At 35.2% G+C, this 21,961-nt stretch overlaps 1 protein-coding gene across 7 annotated transcripts in view; it reads left to right on the plus strand.

The window, feature by feature from the left end:
- Nucleotides 1-21,961, plus strand: part of MLLT10 (MLLT10 histone lysine methyltransferase DOT1L cofactor) — a 134,590-nt gene that overhangs the window by 51,015 nt on the left and 61,614 nt on the right. For 6 of the 7 annotated variants that reach the window (XM_052804058.1, XM_052804041.1, XM_052804068.1 and 3 more), the window contains 3 exons: nucleotides 7,705-7,800; nucleotides 15,103-15,358; nucleotides 17,249-17,815. In XM_052804058.1, coding sequence (XP_052660018.1) covers nucleotides 7,705-7,800; nucleotides 15,103-15,358; nucleotides 17,249-17,815 — 919 coding nt within the window. The remainder of the gene's footprint in view (nucleotides 1-7,704; nucleotides 7,801-15,102; nucleotides 15,359-17,248; nucleotides 17,816-21,961) is intronic. The other variant, XM_052804048.1, reaches the window with a different exon arrangement.

Below are 21,961 nucleotides of genomic sequence, written 5' to 3' on the forward strand. Positions count from 1 at the left end.
TTAGTTAAACTACTCTGTAAAATGTAGAATTTTATAAGGCTGCATTAGTTGCAGCTGTCCTTTTTGCCCTCAAAGTACACATTTTAGTCTTCTACTTTTCACTGTGAAAGAAAACAAACTCAAAACCTGACCCCAGCAGAACCTGTGCATGAAATAATAGTGATTAGTGACAGTAATAATTGTCTTTGTAGACTGTAAAGCTGAAATACCATGGGTGGCAAAATCCTCCAATGTTTATCTGAGGAAATTCTGTTATTTATTTGTTTCTTTCATGAAGCTACTACTTCACCGTGGTTTTTATAGGTGCCTCTAGAGCAGTACTGGGGGAATCAGAATTTTGAGTAGATCTCTACTGTAGTAAGTTCTTACTGTGCTCGTCAAACAAGAGTTGTGGTTTTTTAAAGAAAAGCACATTGTTAGTCCAGATGTCTTCTTTAGTCTGTACGGATCGACCAAAAGACTTTCTGTTTCATTGAAAAATTGCTATGATATACTTGAGGTATTATTGGGTGTTACTCTTATTTATTTTGTTATGTATTGTTTATGCTGTTATTACATATTCGTTTCATCAATATCTTCACAAAATTTTAAGAAAGGACTTTTTGTCTGATTATACTTTTGATCTTTCTACAAGTTCAGTGCATTGTAGCATCATTTACTTAACTCCTCAGTGTTTGTACTCTGCCACATTATAAGATAGAGGAGAGTAACTTTTGAATAAGTGGGGTAAAAGGCAAGCTGAACTTTGAAGAAACACAAACATTTCTTCCTTGAGAGAATTATGCAATGTTGTCTTAATTTGAAAACTAGATGACACGTGAACATTAAAAATAGGTTATTAAGGTTACTGCTTGATTTTTGTTTCTGTTTGAGCAATGTATCTTCCTACACTTCAATTCTGTAGCTGTAACTGTGAGAGATGTAGAAGCAAAAGGTGCTTTAAGATATTCTTTTTCTTTGCTTTAGATCCTAGATTAATATAAGATTAGTTCTTTATGTTGACTTTAACAGTTTCTAGAGGGTAATCTTGATACTTCTTTATAAAGTTGTATGTATATGCTGTTCACCAGGTACAATGTTTTGTGTGCTGGTAGACCGTATGTAGTTAAAGGTGATCTGCAATGTTAAGTTAACTGAGTCAGGAAAATTAAAGGTATTCCTTTTGCTTGCCATCCTGTTGGCCTATTTCTTGACATATTTGATGGGTATCTTCAAGTGACCTTGCAGATAGTGGAGCGTTTCCCAGTATGTAACATAATATATATTTTAAAGTTTTAAATACTTGAAGGTTTTATAGGAATAGATGAAGGTGAGCATGGACAATAAATAGTTGCCTTGATTTGGTTAACCTTGCACCATTTTTGAAGTTATAAAGTGCTACTCAACTGTTTAGCACTGAGTATCAATTACTAACCATTAATATTGAACTGTGTAACTAACAGGAAAAGCATATTTTAATGTTAAATATCAAAAGAAGAGTGGCTTATTCTGAATAAGTTGTGCATTGGTCTTGCACCTAATAGAAGCTTTGGCTGGCATTTTTATCATTGATTCTTGAGTCTTTTTACTGTTGACAGTTAAAATTCTGACCATTATCCCTGTATTGAAGTGAGGGTTTTGAGTCTTTTAAGTAACTGTATCAAGGAGTGGTACTTAAGAACAAGTTTGGTGCTTAGAGCTGAATATGTATGTGTTTGAATAATGCTGACAGTAGTGTTCCACCTCTCTCTATAAACTATCCCATGCCTATATCCTTTTATTACTGTGACTGCAGCAATGCTGCTACTGCATTTAATATTTCTGCTGTGGTTTATAGTATATAAAATGATAGATAGATGAATGCCTGAGCTAGGGCGGTTCTTGTCAAAACAAGGTAAATTAGGATTTGAATTTTAAACTTGTGGACCATGGTCATCTTTCATTTTGGAATTGTTATGGTTATATTACTAATAGCTACTAGTCACAAATAAGAGGCCAAGCGGGTCTTGTATTGGGGATTAGCAAGAGCTATGCGCAGCTTTCTATTAAAGATGGTAGTTGTGATGGTGACAGTTCTGGATTTATAAGTTTCAGTGACAGAAAGGTAGTGCAGAAAATCCATAAATTACAAAAGTACCAATCTGAGTACTGTGTGCTACTAGAACATTCTGATACATTGGAATTATTTGAAGGAGTCAAAAACAGAGGCTGAAAAATCAGTGATTTAGAAATTCAGATGATTTTCCTTACAACAATCACTAAGGAAAATAGATTTGAAAATGTTGTTAAGGTTTGAAAACTTGGAACAACCAAAGGTAGTGTGTGTGGGGGGGTGTTTATGATTTTTGTAATAGAGAAGGGGATAAAAATGGAATACTTCAAGGTCAGCCCAAGCAGTTTTGCCTGAAGGGCCAAGCACTGGTGCTTGCTGATAGTGTGCATGTGTTCTAATTCTTCCAGAACAGAAGTTAGTCTCCTGTTCCTTGGGCAGGTGAGCTCTTGCTCTGTTCTGCGTCTACCTCTTCTTGTCCCTGTTACTGTCCATCTCTCATGCTCCTTCACTGAACCAACCTAGCTCACTAAAACAGCAGAAAACTATCCACTTTGGTTTTTGTTGCTGCTGTTTTAGCAGTTTGAATTGGCACACAGAAGGTCTGACAAGCTAAGCAGTGTGGGAAAGGTGAGAGAGGAATCAGGAAACTTTTTTTTTTTTTTTCCCCCTTTGTAACAGTGTACTGTTAAATGCAGAACTCCAGAATGTAGTTCAATGAAATGAAGTACTGTGGAAGCCTCTTTGGAGAAGGCTGTGTATTCCTGAGGCAAAAATGAATTGCAGATAAGTGTAAATACCTTTAACAAGTTAAATGATACTTCCATGTGGAAATACTATGAATTAATAATGCCATTAGAGGAAAGCTGAACTCATCCATTCCATCTGTACTGGAAAAGTTATCATTCACTTGCGTTATTCAGTCTTCCCAGATGTTGAGGTCCAACCTGTGGAAAGATAGATCTGACAACATTTATTCTGTTGATAACAGGTCAGAGCTAAGATAAAATTTTACATGTATCCTTAATTTGATATTTCGATGAGATGACATTTTCATTCAGTAGTCTGATAAATGTTTGCTCTGAAACTACGTTAAAGAAAATGAATGAGCAATTGCTGATCTTTAGAGTGATCCAACCTGTAAATGAGCTAAAAACCCAAAGAGTTGGAAACAAACTGTATTTGTGAAATCATACTATGTAATAATTTTGTAGATTGAATCTTTGTGGAAGAAACAGGACCAATCAAAATGTGCTTTTTTTTTCTTCTCCACCCTTCTACCCCCCTGCCCCACAAGAGGTCAATGTACAGAAGGTACTATAGAATTCCAGAAATCTTGCACCATATTTGTTTTCTTATCTTGCAGCATGTAGCTATTGGAATTAAGAAGGTATTACATAATTTTTTTAGATGAGAAAAAAAAGCCAAAATGAGAACCCTAGTGATAAAGCTTTCTGATTAATCATGACATATGAACTCTAGGTATTTTGTATTGGTATTTAGCTACATCATAAATCAGGGCACTTCAAGTTCTAGGATGAATAATGTTACAGCTGCTTACCCAATGGCTGCATGGCAATTGCGCCTTACTATTCTTACAGTAAGAAAGGTTTCAGAAGCTGCCTGAATCTGGTCTGTTGAGCTACCCTATTTGTGAACCAAGATTGAAGTTGCCTTTGTCAATTTTGTAGTTGGCCCTGTATTTTTTTAATGTATTCTTTCTTGGAATGTTTATTCTGCTAAATCCTGTTTTTACAGAATGTAGGTAGCATTGCATTTATCAGCTGTGCAACTATCTCAAAATATAGGTATTTGGAACATCTGAACTCATGCCTACGAATCTTTAAAAAATTTAAGTCTGAGTAAATAAATGGGATACATGGCTTCTGCGGGCCTTCAGGGCTCTCCTAGCTTTCACTTACTAGCAATGTTATTTTCAGTCCTTGTTAAGAGTAATTTCTGCCCTTTTTTTCCTTACGGTAAAGCTTGTAAAAGGTCAGACACTTGATATCATTACCTTCCCTAGAATGATGGGTTTTCATGTGGCTTTCTGGCTGGATGTTTATCTTGGTGAGCTGCTGCTCTGTTGTGTTTTTTGTTTTGGTTTGTTGTTTTTGTTTTTTTTTTTTTTTAGGGACATGGCTGATCAGAGGAAGTCTTAGAAAAGTGAAGCATGCAGTGAGTTGTCTGTAAAGGGCCAACTGTTCTTTTTCTGGCAGTAGGGAAGATGGCTAGTTTGTGTGTCCTTTGAGACAGACTTGACTGAAAGCTGTTGTATTTGTTAAATGTTGCGGGAGTTCATGTCCCTCTGTTACTCCTTTTCTGGATTCAAAAGTGGCTATTTCAGAAATCTTACTATGCTATGTATGCATCTTTATGGTGAGAAGAGGGTGCAACTGCAAGGAGTCACTTTGTGGGAGCTAAGTCTCTTCATCTCAGCAGGTTGTTGCTGAAATTTTTATCCATATCACTGTAAAAAACCTGAGCATTCATTTCAAAGGTTTTCCTGCAGTGAGATGTTCTCCACTTCTTTGATGTTATTTGCATCTGGAGTTAATTCACATTCAGAAGTAGGACTTCTGAACTTTCCTTAGGAAGAAAAAAGAAAAGGAAAAAAAAAGAGGAGATTGTTAGAAGAGGTATAACCTAAAAGCAGAAGGGAATGTAGAGTTAAGGACAGCAAACCTCCTGTGGATGAGATTGTTGTATGCAAAAAGCCTTTGGGTGGGGTACCCCTCCAGTGGCCTTGCTTGGTAAGCTGTAACCTTGGTGAGAGGTCCTGGCAAATGTTGTGTTGATGTTTTGGCTCTGGGAGAGGAATTTGATGTGGTTGCTGATGCTTCACTTCACAGAACTTGAAGCATATTCTTTCTAGGCTCTTGGTCATTTATGCCTCCTCCCTTCCCCCTGTTCTTGTATCCCTCTTTCTTTCTTCTTGACACATCCTTTTCTGTTGAGACTACTATCGAAGTGATTTCAGTACATTACAGAATTTAATTTGAAGTCCTCCTGACTGTTCCTTTGATCAGAATTCTATGTTTCTTTCCCTTTCAGACAAAATTAACACTGTAAGTAAAAGAACACTAGAAAGTCAACAGAAGAGATTGTAAAACATGTTCATTTAAACGTTTTTCTATTGTTTACTTATATTGCTGTGAAGTTTCATCTTAAAGCATATTAAAGTCATTGCCTCTTTGCTCCAAAATTATAAACAAAAAAAATTCTTTAGGGTGATTTGAATTTCCTAGTAAAATAATGAAAGCTAAAGAAACTCAGGTAGTCTCTTTGATTTCCTTTTCATAACTTCCTTCTTGAGGCTTGTTCAGATTTTAGTAAATTGTTTCTCAAGTTTATCTACACATGGACGCTGATGATATAGTAAGCTGGGTCACTAGCACTGACAAAAGGCTTTTGGATCAACAGATTTGATGGGTAATGTGGCAATCTTGGTGTAGATGCTTCTGTTTTCTCTTGATACCTCTTGTTTTCTGGCAGTATGGGCACTTTTGGGGCTGTTATGTTTAAGAAATTATTGAAAAGACTGTGCAGTGCATTTGAATCCCTCCTCTCCATATTTTTTTTTCTTTCAAATGTGTATTTTCCAGGTCTAAAAAGAGCCAAACAAACAATCCTCCCTCCAAAAAAACCCCAAAAGAAAACAAAAACAACCTCCCTGATCTAAAACTCCCTCAACAAGCCTATATTAGGATTTAAACAATTGAAATCCTACTTTATGGTGTACATTGTTGTAATTGACACCTGCACACTTTTTATGAAAGGGAAAACTCCATACTTCTATCCAAGCGGCACACTGGGGGAAAAAAAAACAAGTGCACTTCAGCGTATGAAAAAAACAAACCTAGAAATCTCCATCAGCCTTTTAAAGAGTTCTCTTGGACCTTTCTTTGAGTTTTCAGAAGTGTAGAAGAAACAAAAGGACTTTACATATTGTATTCTAGCAAGTATATTTTTGCATGATATTTTGGTGAAGATAGCTTTGGTGCTTTCTTTATTAATTTTCTTGGCTAAACTGTTTTTCCTTCCTGGCAAAATTAAGTTACAAGTTTAGTTAAATGGATTTGGGGCTGATTAGAGACAAGGTGATCTTTAAGTCAGCTGCTATTTATAGTTCATAAAGGTAGAGATAAATGTGTTTTGCTTTCAGCTTTGCATCTAGATTGTCAATTAACTAATTCTACTTTATCAGATAATTTGAGAACCCATTCTCTTATCTTCCAGGCTGATTCCATAAAATAAGTTTCTGGTATTTCTTCTGTTGTGACTGAAATAGAAAGCTGATACTTGGTGATACTTGAATAGAGTATGCATGTATTACATCTTGTCCTGGTGCTTGGTGAGAGTGGTTGTGCAGTTGCTGTTGAACAAATTATGTTTTCTTTTGAGAGTCTGGATAATCATTTTGCTAGTTAGAGAAAGATCAGCATGGATAATTTTTAAGATTCAAAACAGTTACTGAATTTTCATATGGCTATTCAGACTTACACATTTTAAGTTGTCTTCCTCATCTTTTCAAGCCACTCAATGGGAGTTTTAAACCCCTTGTGTCAATCCATATGTGTGCATTTTTTTGGTAGCTTTCTGTTGAAGCACCCATTCTGAACAAATAGCCATAGATCATACTGTTCTACTGAGTTTTGTGCGAGTACACAGAAATTTCACCAATAAATAGTTAAAGCAGCAAAATACTTGAGTGCCAGTAGCTTACAAGTAGCTTTCTCTCACACCTGCAGTTTCTCTGCATCTTCTGACATTGGCTATGTAAATAAACCATACTATGGTGCTAAGGAAAAAATGACTGTCTAGACTTGGTTTTGATTAAATAGATGAAAATACTGAACTCCTGTATTCTAAGTTGAATTATTAATTTTGTCAGACTCGTATTTTGTTGGTATTTGTCTGAATTATTTAAACAACTACAGTTTGGGTCTGATTCTGTAATCCTCTAAGAACTGATTTCTACCAGTATGGAAGACTTCTCTTATAGTATAAAGGGTCTGGGTTAAGAAATTATTTTCTGTCTGTTTGCACAATTTCATTCACACTACCAATGCTTCATGTTGTGTTTAAAGAAAAAAAAAATTTTTTTTTTCTCAGCCTCTAGAAATCACACTTGTATAGCTTTTGGTATTTTGTTCAGTTTAACACGGAAGATACTTATTTAGTATGTAAACTGTAAACACCTTTTTGGGAATGAAACCTAAATCAAATTTCACATTTTTATGCATGAAGATGTCAGTAGGGGAGCCAAAGCTGAAACCTTGCATGAGTTTACAGTAGTATCCCAACAAAAAATAATGTACAGTTGCAGAAATGTAGGAAGATAGAAATCTTCTGTGAGAAATGCACGAAGATCTCTGAAACAGAAGCCACATCTCTGTTTTTAATCCAGTTTATTTTGTTGATTAATTGATTATTGGGAAGATAGATAATATTAACAACAGTGGATTCATAAGTGCTGGCTATAATTGAAGAATTTCAGTTTGTGTACTTTGAAAGCAAATATAAATACTTGATTTGCAATTAATATTGTTTCCATTAAAATAGCACGGGGCTTTATTACTGTCTCAAATTTTGATAACGCTTGATTCTGCGAAAAATGGGTTATGTTAAAGATGAAGTTGAACTTAGGTTATGTTCTCTTTTATAACTTCTAGAAATATAAAGAGAAAGATAAACACAAGCAAAAATATAAGAAGCAGTCGGAGTCCTCACCATCCTTGGTTCCATCTCTTACTGTAACCACAGAGAAAGTAAGTCAATGTGTTTTTTTCCTCCTCTTCCACTTCAATTACTTATGTTGAAATTTCATGATGTAATCATTCCACTGTATATACAGGAGCTTTATAATGGCATAGATTTTATAATGATCAAGCACACTTGGTATTTTTTCCTGTAATGTAAAATCCTAGAATACTTTCAGTTTTATCACATGGAGAAAGGCTTAGAGTTTCATAATTGAATAGTGAGTGATTTAATGACCCCAATCAGGTGCCACTGATACTACAGTAAGTTTTATTTCATTGACTTATGTTTAATAATTTGAGAAGTTTTAGAAAAACTTACCTTTGAAATTCACTTGCGTCTACTGAGCTGTTACTGAACCTGTAAGCATTTAAGCTGGTAGTTATGAAATTACAGCTCATGCTTCGTATACTTGTAATATCACATTGCCTTTTTAGCAGTCTGCTCCATTAGGTTCTGTGGTCTTTCCTTCCTGTTAATGTGCTAGCAAATACCTAACTCAAGGGGCAACATAGAGGGTTAAATAATGAGAGTACTCATTGTACTCTACAAGAATTGCTTTTGCTATCCACCAAAAAAATGACACTAATGATGACATTACAGAGTGGACAGCAGTATTGAGAAATGGGTTTTCTGACTTCAAACTTGGAAAACATTTGTCCCATTCATGTGGGAATGTTTGACATCTGAGTCGGGGAATCATGGTTTGAATTAGCCATCAGTATGTAGAACATTGTTTTTTAGCAAAGATGCTGAAGCTTGTTTTAACTGTATGTAGTTTGGTTGCTGAGATGCAATATTCAATAAATGTGTCTGTCTGCATATGGTACACAAAGACCTTGTCAGGACAGGGTAAAACAGTTGAAATACCAACTTTCTCTAGTCTCTGGAAGTATTCCCTCAACTAGTGGTATCAACTTCAAGAATTGCAACCAAGAAAGTTAGTTTTTTGGTATGTTTTGGATATTTCTTTATTCTCAGTAGTAGGATTATTAACTTGAGGATGCATACCTGTTAACATCCCATTATCTGTGACTCGTGCTTCTGATAAATTAGTCTCATTTCTGGTTCTGCTGAATTCTTTTTGAAACTGTTGTGTCAAGTGAGACTTACTACTAGTCAGTGGTTTTCTGAAACTCCCAATAACTCTTTATTTAAAAAAAAAAAACCCCAAACAAAACAAACCCACGAAAAAAAAGCTAGTCAATTTGCCACTTTGCTGTTTTGATTTAAGAGCGATTAGACATTGCAATCAGTGAGTGTGACAGTTTTTATTGAAATTAAGTTGTAGAACTCGTCGAATAGTATTGACTGGTCCATGTGATTTGTTATTTCATTTTATTAATTTGTCCTGAACATATTCCTGTTGAGTCTCAGACAACGCGTAAAATTCATAACCTGTTAAAGAGGCTTCTTGTGTGGGACCTTCCTTTAAACTCTACAGTTTTTGTTAGGTTTTGTGCTACGTATCATCTTACCTTTCTTGAATTGCATCCCTTTTGTATTTTGATTATCTAATCATCATCATAAATTTTAACAAAAAGTGATATTACTGTTTATTTGTGTAAAAGTTAAAGAAAATATGTTGAAATACTGGTTATTTTTGAGTCCTACCTATTAGAATGTGCTTTCAACACTGAAGACGCAGTTCAATTCTGTTTTTCTGCTAACCTCTTTTCTGGTTGCTTTGTTCTCCCAGACTTTTCCTAATTACAAGGTTTACGACTCAATGGTGGACAGTTTAAGGTGAACAAGAGTAAAATCCCATTTTTAGCAGACCTCTATTTAATCCAAGTAAAGAATGAAAATCTTGCTGAGTTGTTGGCCGTACCGTTAATCGAGATTGTACTATGTATGTATGTATAGCAGATCAAATATATTTTTGTAGTTAAATTGATAGGATTTGTAATAGAAACATTTTAGATATTTTTATGTTCTTTTGAATACCTAAACCTCACCTCTTTATAGTTTCAAGAATCATTAAATAGATAACATTACAAAAGAAAGCCCTCCTATGGTTAGTAGCAAGGTAGAGCTAGAGCAAATACTGATGAGAACGGAAACTCTCTATAATTCTAGAACTAAAATTATAACTGAATTAAACTAAAACAGAAGTAGTCCTTGTGGAATTTAAATATCAACACGTGTCCTTTTAGGTTTGGGGTTTTTTTAAATCTTTTGCATCTTCTGGTTTTTTTCTACCCATCTGCTTCATTTTCTGCCTTCTTTTATAATGCTTCAGATGTCAGGAAAATTGGTGTTCAGTTGTTTTTAATGAAATTACTAAGTGTGATTATTTTTTTTTATTTTTTTTTGAAAAAGTATCTACTCAATATTTGGAAGTGATTTTTTTCTGTGGCTAGTTCCTTCAGTTATCTTTTAATTTTTTTTTTCCTAACTCCCTTGACACCATTGACATGCATTTGCTTTTCCAGGTTATAAATCCATAGTGCGTTTCTAAAAAATTTGAAATTTTAGTAATAAAACAAGCTTTGTTTTTCTTCTGAGATAAATACTTGGTTCAGAATATTGTATTAATATGTTACTTTTGTGTGTCCTTTTACATAAAATTGTCAGAATTGATTTGGACTTGATGTCTTTTTCACAGCAGTCTGTCTTTGCAGTGAATACATTATTTTATCATGGTATATAATAATTTCTGCTACCATATTGTTCCTGTGGGGTGAACTGGAATTTGAAATGAATTTTGTTTTTCCTTTTTAAAGAAGTTAAATCCTTTGTGATAACAGCGGTAGTGACCTTTTATGCAGGTGGTGCCTTAAAGCATGTTTTTATCTGGATGAATGGCTTAAGATAGATTCTTGAAAGGCTACAGAATAAACTGTGGATTTACATTATGTGAGTTAGTATACTTAGGTCGCCTGTTTGTTCTGCAAAATTTAATTCCAAGAAATTTTACTGAGGTTCCAGTCCAAATGCTGTCATGAGATAAGAGTATGCTGTTTGAGAGGCATTTTTGTGCATCCCTGTAATGTCTCAGTAAACACTGCTTAGTTTGGATCAGTTAAGTTTGAAAAAGTTTGAAATAAGAAATTCTTAACTTCCTTTGATTAATGTACTAACAAATTACTTTTATTTTTGGGCCTAGATACAGAATGTGTTAAGAAGGACTAAAATGACAGGAATTTGAGTTCTCTCTGTACTTTTTCTTCTGGCCTTCCTCTTAGTTGGGAAGAGCCATTAGCCTTATATTTAGTCCTCATAAATGCTTCTGTCTCAGATTTTGAGCTTTGGCTTGTATTGAGAGTTAAAAAATATGTGTGGTTTAACAGGTCTAGAAAAATGCAGTTGTCCTTTTGGGGGGGGGGTGGTGTTATTAAAACAAAACTCCAAAACATAGATGTACACAAAGATACACAAGACAGTGCATTTGCATTCAAATTGTAGTCAGTAACCAAATAAAAGATACTGCAAACAGAAAGTACAGCTGACTGAATTTTATCTGTAGTAGTAGAGATGATGATGATAACCCAGTGGGATGGGGAAGAGAATCAGGGAAAAAAGTAAAGCTTGTGGGTTGAGATAAGAACGGTTTAATAGGACAGAAAGGAAGAAAGTAATAATGATAATAATAACAATAACAACAACAATAAGAATAAACAAAACAAGTGATGCACAATGCAATTGCTCACCACTTGCTGACCGATGCCCAGTTAGTTCCTGAGCAGCAATCCTCCTGCCAGCCGACTCCCCCCAGTTTATATACTGGTCATGACATCACATGGTATGGAATACCCCTTTGGCCAGTTTGAGTCAGCTGTCCTGGCTGTGTCACCTCCCAACTTCTTGTGCCCCTCCAGCCTTCTTGCTGGCTGGGCATCAGAAGCTGAAAAATCCTTGACTCGGTATAAACATTACTTAGTGACAACTGAAAACATCAACATTATTCTCATACTGAATCCAGAACATAACACTATACCAGCCACTAGAAAGAAAATTAACTCTATCCCAGCTGAAACCAGGACACCCTCTCTGTGTAAGAGTACCACCTTATACATCTGTATTAGGGCTAACAGCTTCTCAAGCCTTGGGACATACTGTGTATAGCAAGAATGATTACTACGCCTTTACCGTAAATCTAAAGCTTTCCCAGCAGTTTTAAGACTTGCTACAGATGGGTGGTATAACTCTTCAGGGTGCACAGAGTGATACATGGGGAGCATAAAAATGACAGTAGTGCTCTGTGCACCAAGTCAGCAATGTGAAAGTGTGCTTTTTGGAAAAAAACCTGCAAACTGGTTTATGGGAAGCATAAAGGAACCCTGATACATACAGAGTTAGCTTGGTAATTGCACTAGCAAATACTGGTTCATTTTTTGAGAACAGGATTAACATTCATGAAATAGTCGAGTTCTCCCAGATAAACAAAGGAATGGAGTTGGGTGACAGCATCGGGGGAATCTCCTTTTTGGGGGATGTCTGTACTGAAATGAAGGAAAATGACTGACTGCAGTGTGAACAGTGAAGGGGGGAGCCTCGAGTAGTGTATTCCATTTGAAAAGCACGTGCTGGGAGGGGACAGCATTGTAAGCTTGTGTGGGCTGCAGAGGCTGAAGTCGGTCAGTAATTAACCAAAGGTGTTCTGCTTCTATCCTCAGATCCTTGCTCCCTACCACACTCACTCTCCTGACCTCAAAAAAAATCCAAAACAAACGAACAATATAACTTTGCCATGGCATATTAAGGTTTTTCTGAGACATTTCTATTAGGCCTTTGTCTTTTAGAACTTAACATTTTAGAAAAGCAGTTTGTTCAGTGGTGTGTAGGTTATTGTATGAACCAATTAGCTTAATAATCTAAAGTTTGTGCTGCAGTTTTACCTTAAATCCTATTGCATATCTTGTGGATTCTCAAAGCAATTGATGTATGTGTATCTGGTTTAGGGCACTTTGTTGCAATTAACTCCTTAAAGTAAGGAATATAAACTGTGGAAAAAAAAGGACTGACCAAATGATACCAATTTTGCTTTGCTTAGGGTATATTGCATCATATTAGTGTTCAAGATATTCTGAGTAAGTGTGTAGGTTTCAGTATAGTTTACACCACCTTCTGAAATGCAAATACCTGTTGGAGCAAAATTTTCAAAAGCAGAACTGTGATGTGCATGCATGTGCTCCAAAATCTAAGAGCAGGATTCAGGCTTGCAGTCAAACCAAGTCTCTGCACGGTACATACAAATTAATGCCTACTTGTCATTGCCTGGCCCTGGCCAGTCTGTAAAGCTATGTTAAACTCTTTATTTCCCTTTAAAATAAATAAATAAATAAATAAATCCCGCAGTAATGGGGAAGAGGTACTAGATAACATCAAACTATGATTGTCGATACCTATAGAGAATTGTCCTTGCAATTAATATTCAGCTGAGTGGATAGGAGATAAGAATTAGGAAAGGAAGGTTTTGGGTAAGAGGAAAAATCCTGGATCCTAGAAAAACCCTGACTTTTGGTTTGGGTTATGGCATGTCTGGAAACCCTTTGTTTAAATGACCCAAATTTGAACTACTGCTTCTTGACTCGACTTGAGTTACACATCAGTTTCTGGAAAATTGAGCATACTTGTGGACTGGAATAGTTCAGAAAGTTAACTACGAAACTTACCTTAGAATTGGTGCCATCTTCATTAGAAACACTTAGCACTATAGTAACATGAATTTGAGGTAAATTATTTTTAACATTGTACTTTAACAGACTTAAACTGATTTTTCTTCACTGTTATTCAGAAAATCCATAATATATTTTTATTGCAGTTCATAATAATTCATACAGTGCGGTATGCAAATAGATCGAAATTTTCATCTTTCTCAAAGCTTGCGTATTTAGTTGTCTTCTGGCATTTGCAACTGAAAAGTAAGTTCTATATAAATGTTTTAGCTGTTTTAGTAAACTATGGAAAACTTTTTCTACCAGCTATACAAAGCTGTATGTAAAGATGAAGAAATGTTCTGCTGTAGGCCTAAATTCGGCAAGCATCACAGTCGGGGAAGAGAAAATGTGTGTATATGCTCAATTTTAAGAGGCATGTGTTTGTGTGGTCTTTAATGGAGATAAATTTAGATACTATTTTAAACTCTTTTCTATAAAGAACTGAAAAACAAACTAAGCTTGTTTTGAACAGATGAGTAGCTTCTAGGTTTGATCCGTATTTTTTGTTGAAGCTTTATACAGTCAAAAGGCTATGTTACTAGCTGTTTTGAGTATAAATAACAGTAGAATATTATTTCCTTTTTCCTACTTTTGCTTTCATTTTCTTTCTTCTGATATTAAAATTCTGCTATCGCAACAATTTTTTTTTTAATTATGAAAACAATTATTCCTTTGTGTGGTTTCCTAATGCTGTGCATGCAGTTTCCCTGCCTACCTCATTACTTTCTCTGAACCTATTTTGACTATTGTTCACCAATATGAACAATTCTGACAAAATTTAATGGAAGAATAACAGGCCTAAAGATAAAATTTTTGAAAGCCCTGTGAAGAGTTTATGGGTGTAGGAGAAGGGCCAAAGTTCCTGGGGATGAGTGTGAGCTGAAGAATAAATCTGCACTGGGAGCTCAAGAGTGTGTTGATGCTTTTTCCTTCCTGTCAGGCAGCAGGTCTGTAGTAGGTAGCCAGTCATTCCTGCATGTGTCTTGGCCAACTAGATCTCATTTGTCTTCTTTACTTGATGATAATTAAGGAACTGGCTGAATGGGATGGTTCAGATGGCAGGGAATCCTACAATGATGATGGGAAGTGAAGTCATAAGGGGCAGTCGGGCTTGTTGGAGTTGATTTTGGCTCAGTGTTGAGATTATAAAGTCTTAAAAATGCAGGTTCTTAGGTTTTGAAGCCTTCATCAGTTCCACTGCTGATGGAACAATGTTTCCAGTTTGACAAAACAAACTGCATAAAAATTGTATTTTCAGAAAAGCATTTAAAGTCTCATTTTTTCTTTTTAATTTTTAATTTTAAGCAGTAAAATAAAAATATCCTGTTTAAATAGTATATAAAGACTGTGTAACCATAGATTTGAGATTAATCCATTGACCTCAGTGAAGTAAAAATTTCAGCCAAAGCTGACATTATTTTTATGCATTTTTTCCCACAAAATGGGGTTTTTTGCACTTCAGTTGTTTGTTGAAAATCTTGACAATTCAGTTTATGTAACTCCTGCTGGTGCCAGTTACCTTAATATTTGAACACATCTAAGTTTATTTGAAAGAATGGGTTCTTTTAAACAGTTCTCTTGTTATGTTTTTCTGTGTGACCTAACTGTTTCTTTTCTCTTGCTTCTTCTCTCTTATCAAATTGCTAGACGTACACGAGCACTAGCAACAACTCCATGTCAGGCTCCTTGAAGCGATTGGAAGATACCACAGCTCGATTTACAAATGCAAATTTCCAGGAAGTTTCTACACATGTTTCAAGTGGAAAAGATTCTTCAGAGGCTAGAGGGTCAGAGAGCAAAGGGAAGAAGTCTGCAGGTCACAGCTCAGGTCAGAGGGGAAGAAAGCCTGGTGCTGGAAGAAATCCAGGATCAGCTGTGACTGCAGCTAGCCCTTTTCAGCAAGGTATTAATTGTTATGCTGTAACATGACTTCTGCTTTGACATGAATTGGAAATCTTGCATATTTAAAACTTAAAAAGTAGTTCATACTTCATCCTCAATAATGAGAATGTTGTTTCACTTTAGGGGGGGGGAACCTTTTTTTCAGGGAAAAAGTCTTTATTGTCATAACATGAAAAAGAAGGTCGTGCATCTTTAAAGGGCAAAGCTGATGCTTTTGTTTAGACTATTAAGGTAGTCTCTTTAACTGCTAAAACCAGAAGTTTATGTGCTTAAAAGTTAGTCTGGGGTAAAATTTAACGTATGAATTTGAGTTCTAGGGGTCTTTCTTAGCTCTTTAAGGGAATAATACTAATGTTTTTTAGTTAGTGCATATTAGAACAAAACTGGACTACCTAATGTATAGGATGCGGTGGCCCCTAAATAATTTTTCAAGATGCAGACGTTTAAAATATACCATTTTCTTCAAGATGAAAGACCTTTTTACTTTTATTTTTTTGTCATTGAAATACATAAACAGAAGAAAAATGTTATTTTGAAACACAGCAAACTAGACCTTCTATAAAGTAATTGTTTTTCCATAATTTTCACTGTGGTATGTAGCAGCTGATTGTCCTTTCCGCTTTATGATGTTGCTCTTCCTTTGAGTTTATTTATGCAGTGAACACTTCTAAATTTGTCTAGAACTCTTTCAATATTTCCGGCTTTTTTACTTGGAAAAAAAAAAAAAAATGAAAGGGTGGGTTTTTTTTTTTTGTTTGTTTGTTTTTTATTCTCAAAACTTTGAAAATTGCCTTCTGGAATCCTGCATTTAAAGAAAAATCTTGCTCACTGCAGATGACAAAATAGATCTTCACTATGTGCATGTATTTTCTTTAAAGCTGCATTAAGTGAACTTGATGTAACTTATTTAAAATACAAACCAACAATGTTTTTATGATTTTTAAATTGCTGTATTAATGTAAATTATATTCTAAATGGAATTCTTAATAATGTTTAATGGAGTACTAATGATAAAATCTAATTTTTAAAGGACTTTTTTAATACCTACTGTTGTATTTAGGAGTATTTTCTTGACAGGATAGGCATCATTAGTCTGAGTTCTACAAAACAGTACCCACATGTACCCACCCGTATAAAATAACTGAATTTCAGTGAAAGTAGATGTTTGTATTTCCCAAGTGTACTCCATTTTTCCACCTTGTGTGAGCTAACACAGTGATTAAATGACTGCATTCCAAATATTACAGAAGCAATGTAATTCTATTACACAAAAGATCTTTATGGTTCTCTGACAGTGCTAAAGAAGTTTTAAAATGCCAATTTTATACACTTTTCTCCACTTCTTCTCCTGTCCTTTTGAAAAATACCTCTTCTGTGTAACACCTCCTCAGCCAGGGTGAATTAAGTGCAATTGCTGTTCCCTTGACCTGTGTCAGACCCTTGGTTTAGGTAGAATGGTAAGGAAGATTGCAGGCATAGTGTAGACGTGATCATAGCACATTTCTATCAGCCTTCTTTTTATATATGTATATGTTTGAAAATACCTGCTCTGACTTGCACCAAGTGTTTGTTGTGGCCTCAAAACACGAGGGATGTCAAAGTTGCCCAAGTAGCAAAGTTGTTATTCTCCTTTTATTCATTTTCACCTTGTTTGTGCCCCAAATTCAAATCTGAATCTCGGATAGGAAACTGAGAATCAGACTGAGCAGAGTGAATATCAGTAGGAGAAGCAATGTGTTGTCTTAAAAATAAGTTCTTTAGCACTTGGTAACACTTTTCATAAAGTCCTTGTACTTTGAAGGTTTGTATTGTAAGATGTAATCTTTCCCATCAATTTTCATCAACTACAGGAAAAAAAAATTGTACTTTTTCTTTCTTTTTTCTTTTTTAGGAAGCTTTTTGGGCACTCCTGGGAGCATAAAGTCATCTTCTGGAAGTTCAGTTCAGTCTCCCCAGGATTTTTTGAGTTTTACAGACACAGATCTGCGAAGTGACAGTTTCACGCATTCTCAACAGGCTTCGTCAACCAAAGATGTACATAAAGGAGAGGCTGGGAGTCAAGAAGGGGGTGTCAATTGTTTCACTTCCTTAATTGGTCTCCCTTCATCATCGGCTGTTTCCCAGTCTAAAAACTTTGACAGCTCGCCTGGAGACATAGGTAATTCAAGCCTTACTTCTACAGCATACAAACGAGCTCAAACTTCTGGAATAGAAGAAGAAACTGTGACAGAGAAGAAACGGAAAGGAAATAAGCAAAGTAAACATGGGCCTGGTAGACCCAAAGGAAATAAAAGTCAAGAAAGTATTTCCCATCTTTCAGTTTCTTCTGCTTCCCCAACTTCGTCTGTGGCATCTGCTGCAGGAAGTGTGACAAGTTCTGGTCTTCAAAAATCTCCAACTTTGCTCAGGAATGGAAGTTTACAAAGTCTTAGTGTTGGCTCATCTCCAGTGGGTTCAGGTAGGCATTTATTGGATTTGTTTTCTTACCTCAAAATACGTCTTTAATTATTTTAGTCGTAATTCTGAGTATGCTTTTCAAGAACAGAGTATCATTTAAAGAAACTTGAAAGTCGCATTGTGAAAAAAAGTAAAAATTAGAATATGACTGTTGGAAGAGTAAGTTTTGTTCCATGTATAGGTCCCACTGTGCTGTAGGTGTCTGTAGTAGATTGACCTGTGTATTGACTTATATGCTATATAAATGCAGGTTTTGAGACTGTAGGGGGAAAAATAAGTTGCATGAAAGTAGGTTCTTTGGAAATTGTGTGTGACAGGTTTAGCTAAAATAAGTGATAGTTTATACAGGCTATATTGTCTATATGTTCTGTTACATAGAGAAAACAAAACCAGTACTCAAGCATGTCAGCTGTGCTGAGTATGTCCCTCAATTATTTTTTCCCAGTTTAGCTTAACTAAAAATCAGAATGTCTATATGGACAATTTTAATTTTAAACATGTAAAAGGATATTCTGAATCTGGACCCCTGTGTAGCTGGATGACATTTTCATATTCTTCTGTGCTCTTTAGCAATTGAAATTGGCTGGTTTGTTCTTCCTCTGTTCTAAATGTTATGTGCAGTGAGAGGCTTTCTGTTGCCAGTAAACCTGTGTGTGGAATGACCTTGCAGAATACTGTATCTACCAAAGTCTCTGTTGGTTTGAAGTTTCTTTCGAGGCCTTTGTGTTTCGATAAAAAAATAGCAATCTGACACCTTGTTTTTGTAACTTTGAAATTTTGTCCTTTTTGTTGTTCAAGTGGATTTTTTGCTTAATTTTTCTTTTTTGGGGGGAAAGAGGAATGGAACTTAAATATTTGCTTGTGGGCAGGGTTTAATGCTTTTATAGTGTATATTTTAATGTATAAGCAAGAGATACTTTAAAAATATATGTGCTTCAGGAAACAAAACACTTTGTATTTGTTTCAGAACAAGACAGGTGGCAGCTATATTAAAAAAATATTTTTCCTGCTTTGAAATCAATAGGGAGAAATGGTGTGTGACAAAACTTCCTAGTTCACAGTCTATCTTTTTGATTAAAATGCAGTTTTAAAAATGTCAACCTCGTATCTGTTATGGACAGAGATCATCCAACAGGTATAGATCAGTGTTCTGATTATTTTAGTATGAACTTTTGTATTCCTTTATAATCCCTTTGAGGTTGATTATGTATTGTTGTAGTTGGGGTAACAGATGGAACTACAAGACCTTGGTTTGAAGTGAATGACCCATGTTTCCCCTCTTATATTTGTTTTAGGTATTCTGGTCTTTTCAGCTCCTAGAACAGGCTTTTCCCTGGCCAGGTCCATCTTTGCTTCCTTTGTCCTCTTTACATCTCACCCTTCCATCTATAAAATGCCAGTGATTATGTTAAACTCTCTTTGTAAAAAGCTTTGAAATACATGGATGGAAATACTGGGTAGGTTTTATTACCTTTATCATGATATTCAGCCTATAGTTTCACCTTTGTTAAGCATACTTAGATTCTTGCTAGCCAGCATTAGACCTGTCCTCTAAACCAGTGATATTTTCTGAAGGTGCCAAAGAATACCAATGAAAAACAAACGAATGAACAATATCCATAAACAAAATCACCCCAACAAAACCCAGAAAACCCAAAGAAACAAAAACAGATGGGATGTCTTTGCCTTCAAGCATGAGCTCTAAATTTATCCAGAAACTTCTGCTTAAGTCTGAGCATATTGTTTTAATGTACTCTTCTTCCTGATTTCCACTTTTTCTTATGGTTTTAGTGCTGCTTTCCTCACTTCATCATAAGCGTTTTCTGGGTTTAGCAGTCCATTTACAACTTTGTTACAATGAGGAAGGTCGTATGAGTATTATCGGTATTATCAGAAACATATATTTTTCTCAGGTATGATATGCTGATGTTTCTCTTTGAAATGTGTCTATATTGTCCAGTAACAAAATCCGACAAATGAAGCTAAGCAATTTGACCCAAAACCCCAAATAAATTTGTGCATGTAAATGTAGTGAGAGAAAATGCAGGGGAAGTCAAGCCAAAAAGTTTTTTTACTGACTCTTACTTGGAATTGCCTTGTTACTTCAAAGGAGCAGAATCAGGAATGAGTTAGACCACAGTAAACAAAGCTTTTAAGGCACTTTTTCAAAAAATCTCTTCCTAATTTTTTTTTTAAATAACCTTCTTAACTGCAGCTGTCTTAAGCTACCATTCTTTTTCTGTTTTCTTAAGAGTACTTGTTGAAATCCATAAAAATGATGAAAACCATTACTTCACAGATGTATGATAATCCTGTTCATAATTAATGTTCAAATTAGATGAAATGTGAAGGAAAGCTTATTTTAAAAGGTAACGTAGATTCATCATGTGCTATTTATACATAATTAAATGTCTTCCATAAAACTTTTATTCAGAATAAGTACATTCAGCTCATTTTGTGAAAATATTTGTCCTCTCCAAACTTTTTTCCAGTCCACAGAACTTCTGTTTTCCTGCTTAATAAGAACAGAAATGTACCATGAATAGTAAGGCCATGTAATTGAAAGCTGTTACAATGCATATACTCAGGTTGTATTACAGTTGCCACGCAACTAATCTGATACGTTCAAAATTTTGAGCACCTAAATGTCCAATCTTAATGCTCTTTATAATTTTTTCTGAAATGTATTTATCATCTGATAGGAAACACTTTTAACAGTGTACTCAAAGGAATGAAAAGTAATTTAAAAAAATGAAATAAAATTTGGTTGGTAGGGTGATAAGGAATTTTTATATTAAATTAACATTTTTCTAGTACATCTGTTCATGTTAAAAGAAAGAAAAGCTTCCTTAGCCAGTAGCAGCTTATTTACAAACCATGCTTCTCTTTCTGCTGGAAATTCACAAGTACTGTAAGTTTATTGTCTAAGAAGACGTAAGTTAGTTGTCAGTGGGAGTTATATAAAGTTGATACCAGTTCCCCCAAAATGGGACTGGTCTTTGGAGTGATTTCAGGATCTGAATTTTTTAATGGGGGAGGGTTTCATCTGAACTCTACTATTTTATAGAGGTATTTAACTTTCTAAGTCACACTAGTATTTTCAGGATCAAGTTAATTCTCAGCATCCTTCTAGGGAATAATACTTAAAGATTTCTAGTCTGAAGTATTGTAAAGCAGTGATCCCTTCTGCTGAAGATGTTTATTTTTTTCTTTTCACAACAATGGTTATTAAAGAACAGAAAACCTTCATCCAGGGATTGGAAGAGATGAGTAGCATCTTGTCCCAGTGCTTACCTCTGCTAGTAGTAGATTCCAAGATCAAATGTTTCTTTTACCATACTTGCACTTTATTTCAAGAGTACTGCAGAAACTAATAAGGTGGTGGGAAGAACAAAATAACTGTTATGGTAAATAACTTTCATACATTCTGTATTTTTCTGTCAAGCAGTTTGTGCAGACTCTGGCCCCTCTTTGTTCGGAGTACACTCCGGTGTGTGAAGAACTTTCTGAGAATTCGAGTCCCACAGCAATAGGGAAAAAATCATTTTATGTGATGTACAGTACCTTCTAACATTTGTGGAATAATGCAGCAAGGTAAAATGAAAAGCAATCAAGTGTCAGAAGTAAACTGAAATTTCTGTTTTATGGTAGCTAAAGTTCTTCCACAATTATCTTCCAAGTTCTGCATGGATACTTGCTGCTGGAAGAATTACGGTGCTTCAAGCATATAAGGATGCTTCTCTGTCTTTCCCAGTTCTGTTCTTGATTTCAAGTGTACAACAAATTGTATAGTATCAGCTTCAGTTGCTTAGGACTTCAGGGGATCATTTGTTTCAATATTTTAATTTTTGCATAATTGATTTTATGCCCTTACAAGTACTGTAAACCCTACAGGAGCTTATAAAGCAATTCTTTTTTTCCCTAAGAAGACTGGAGAAGGTTGAATTCCAAACTGGGCCTCTTTCAGCACCCTTGCTGTGCCCATCTTCTGGAATTCCTTTGTCACAATTGAGGCAACCTTATAATTTGTCTTCCTACATTTTTATCTCTACATCATAAGTATTCAACCCTTGACCAGTCTTTGGTATACTCTGGTTGGTAATACTAGATAGTTTTTGGAATAAAGGACATATCCAAACCCAGAATT

Source organism: Harpia harpyja, chromosome 1 (genome assembly GCF_026419915.1).
Source record: "Harpia harpyja isolate bHarHar1 chromosome 1, bHarHar1 primary haplotype, whole genome shotgun sequence".
Lineage (NCBI taxonomy): Eukaryota > Metazoa > Chordata > Aves > Accipitriformes > Accipitridae > Harpia > Harpia harpyja.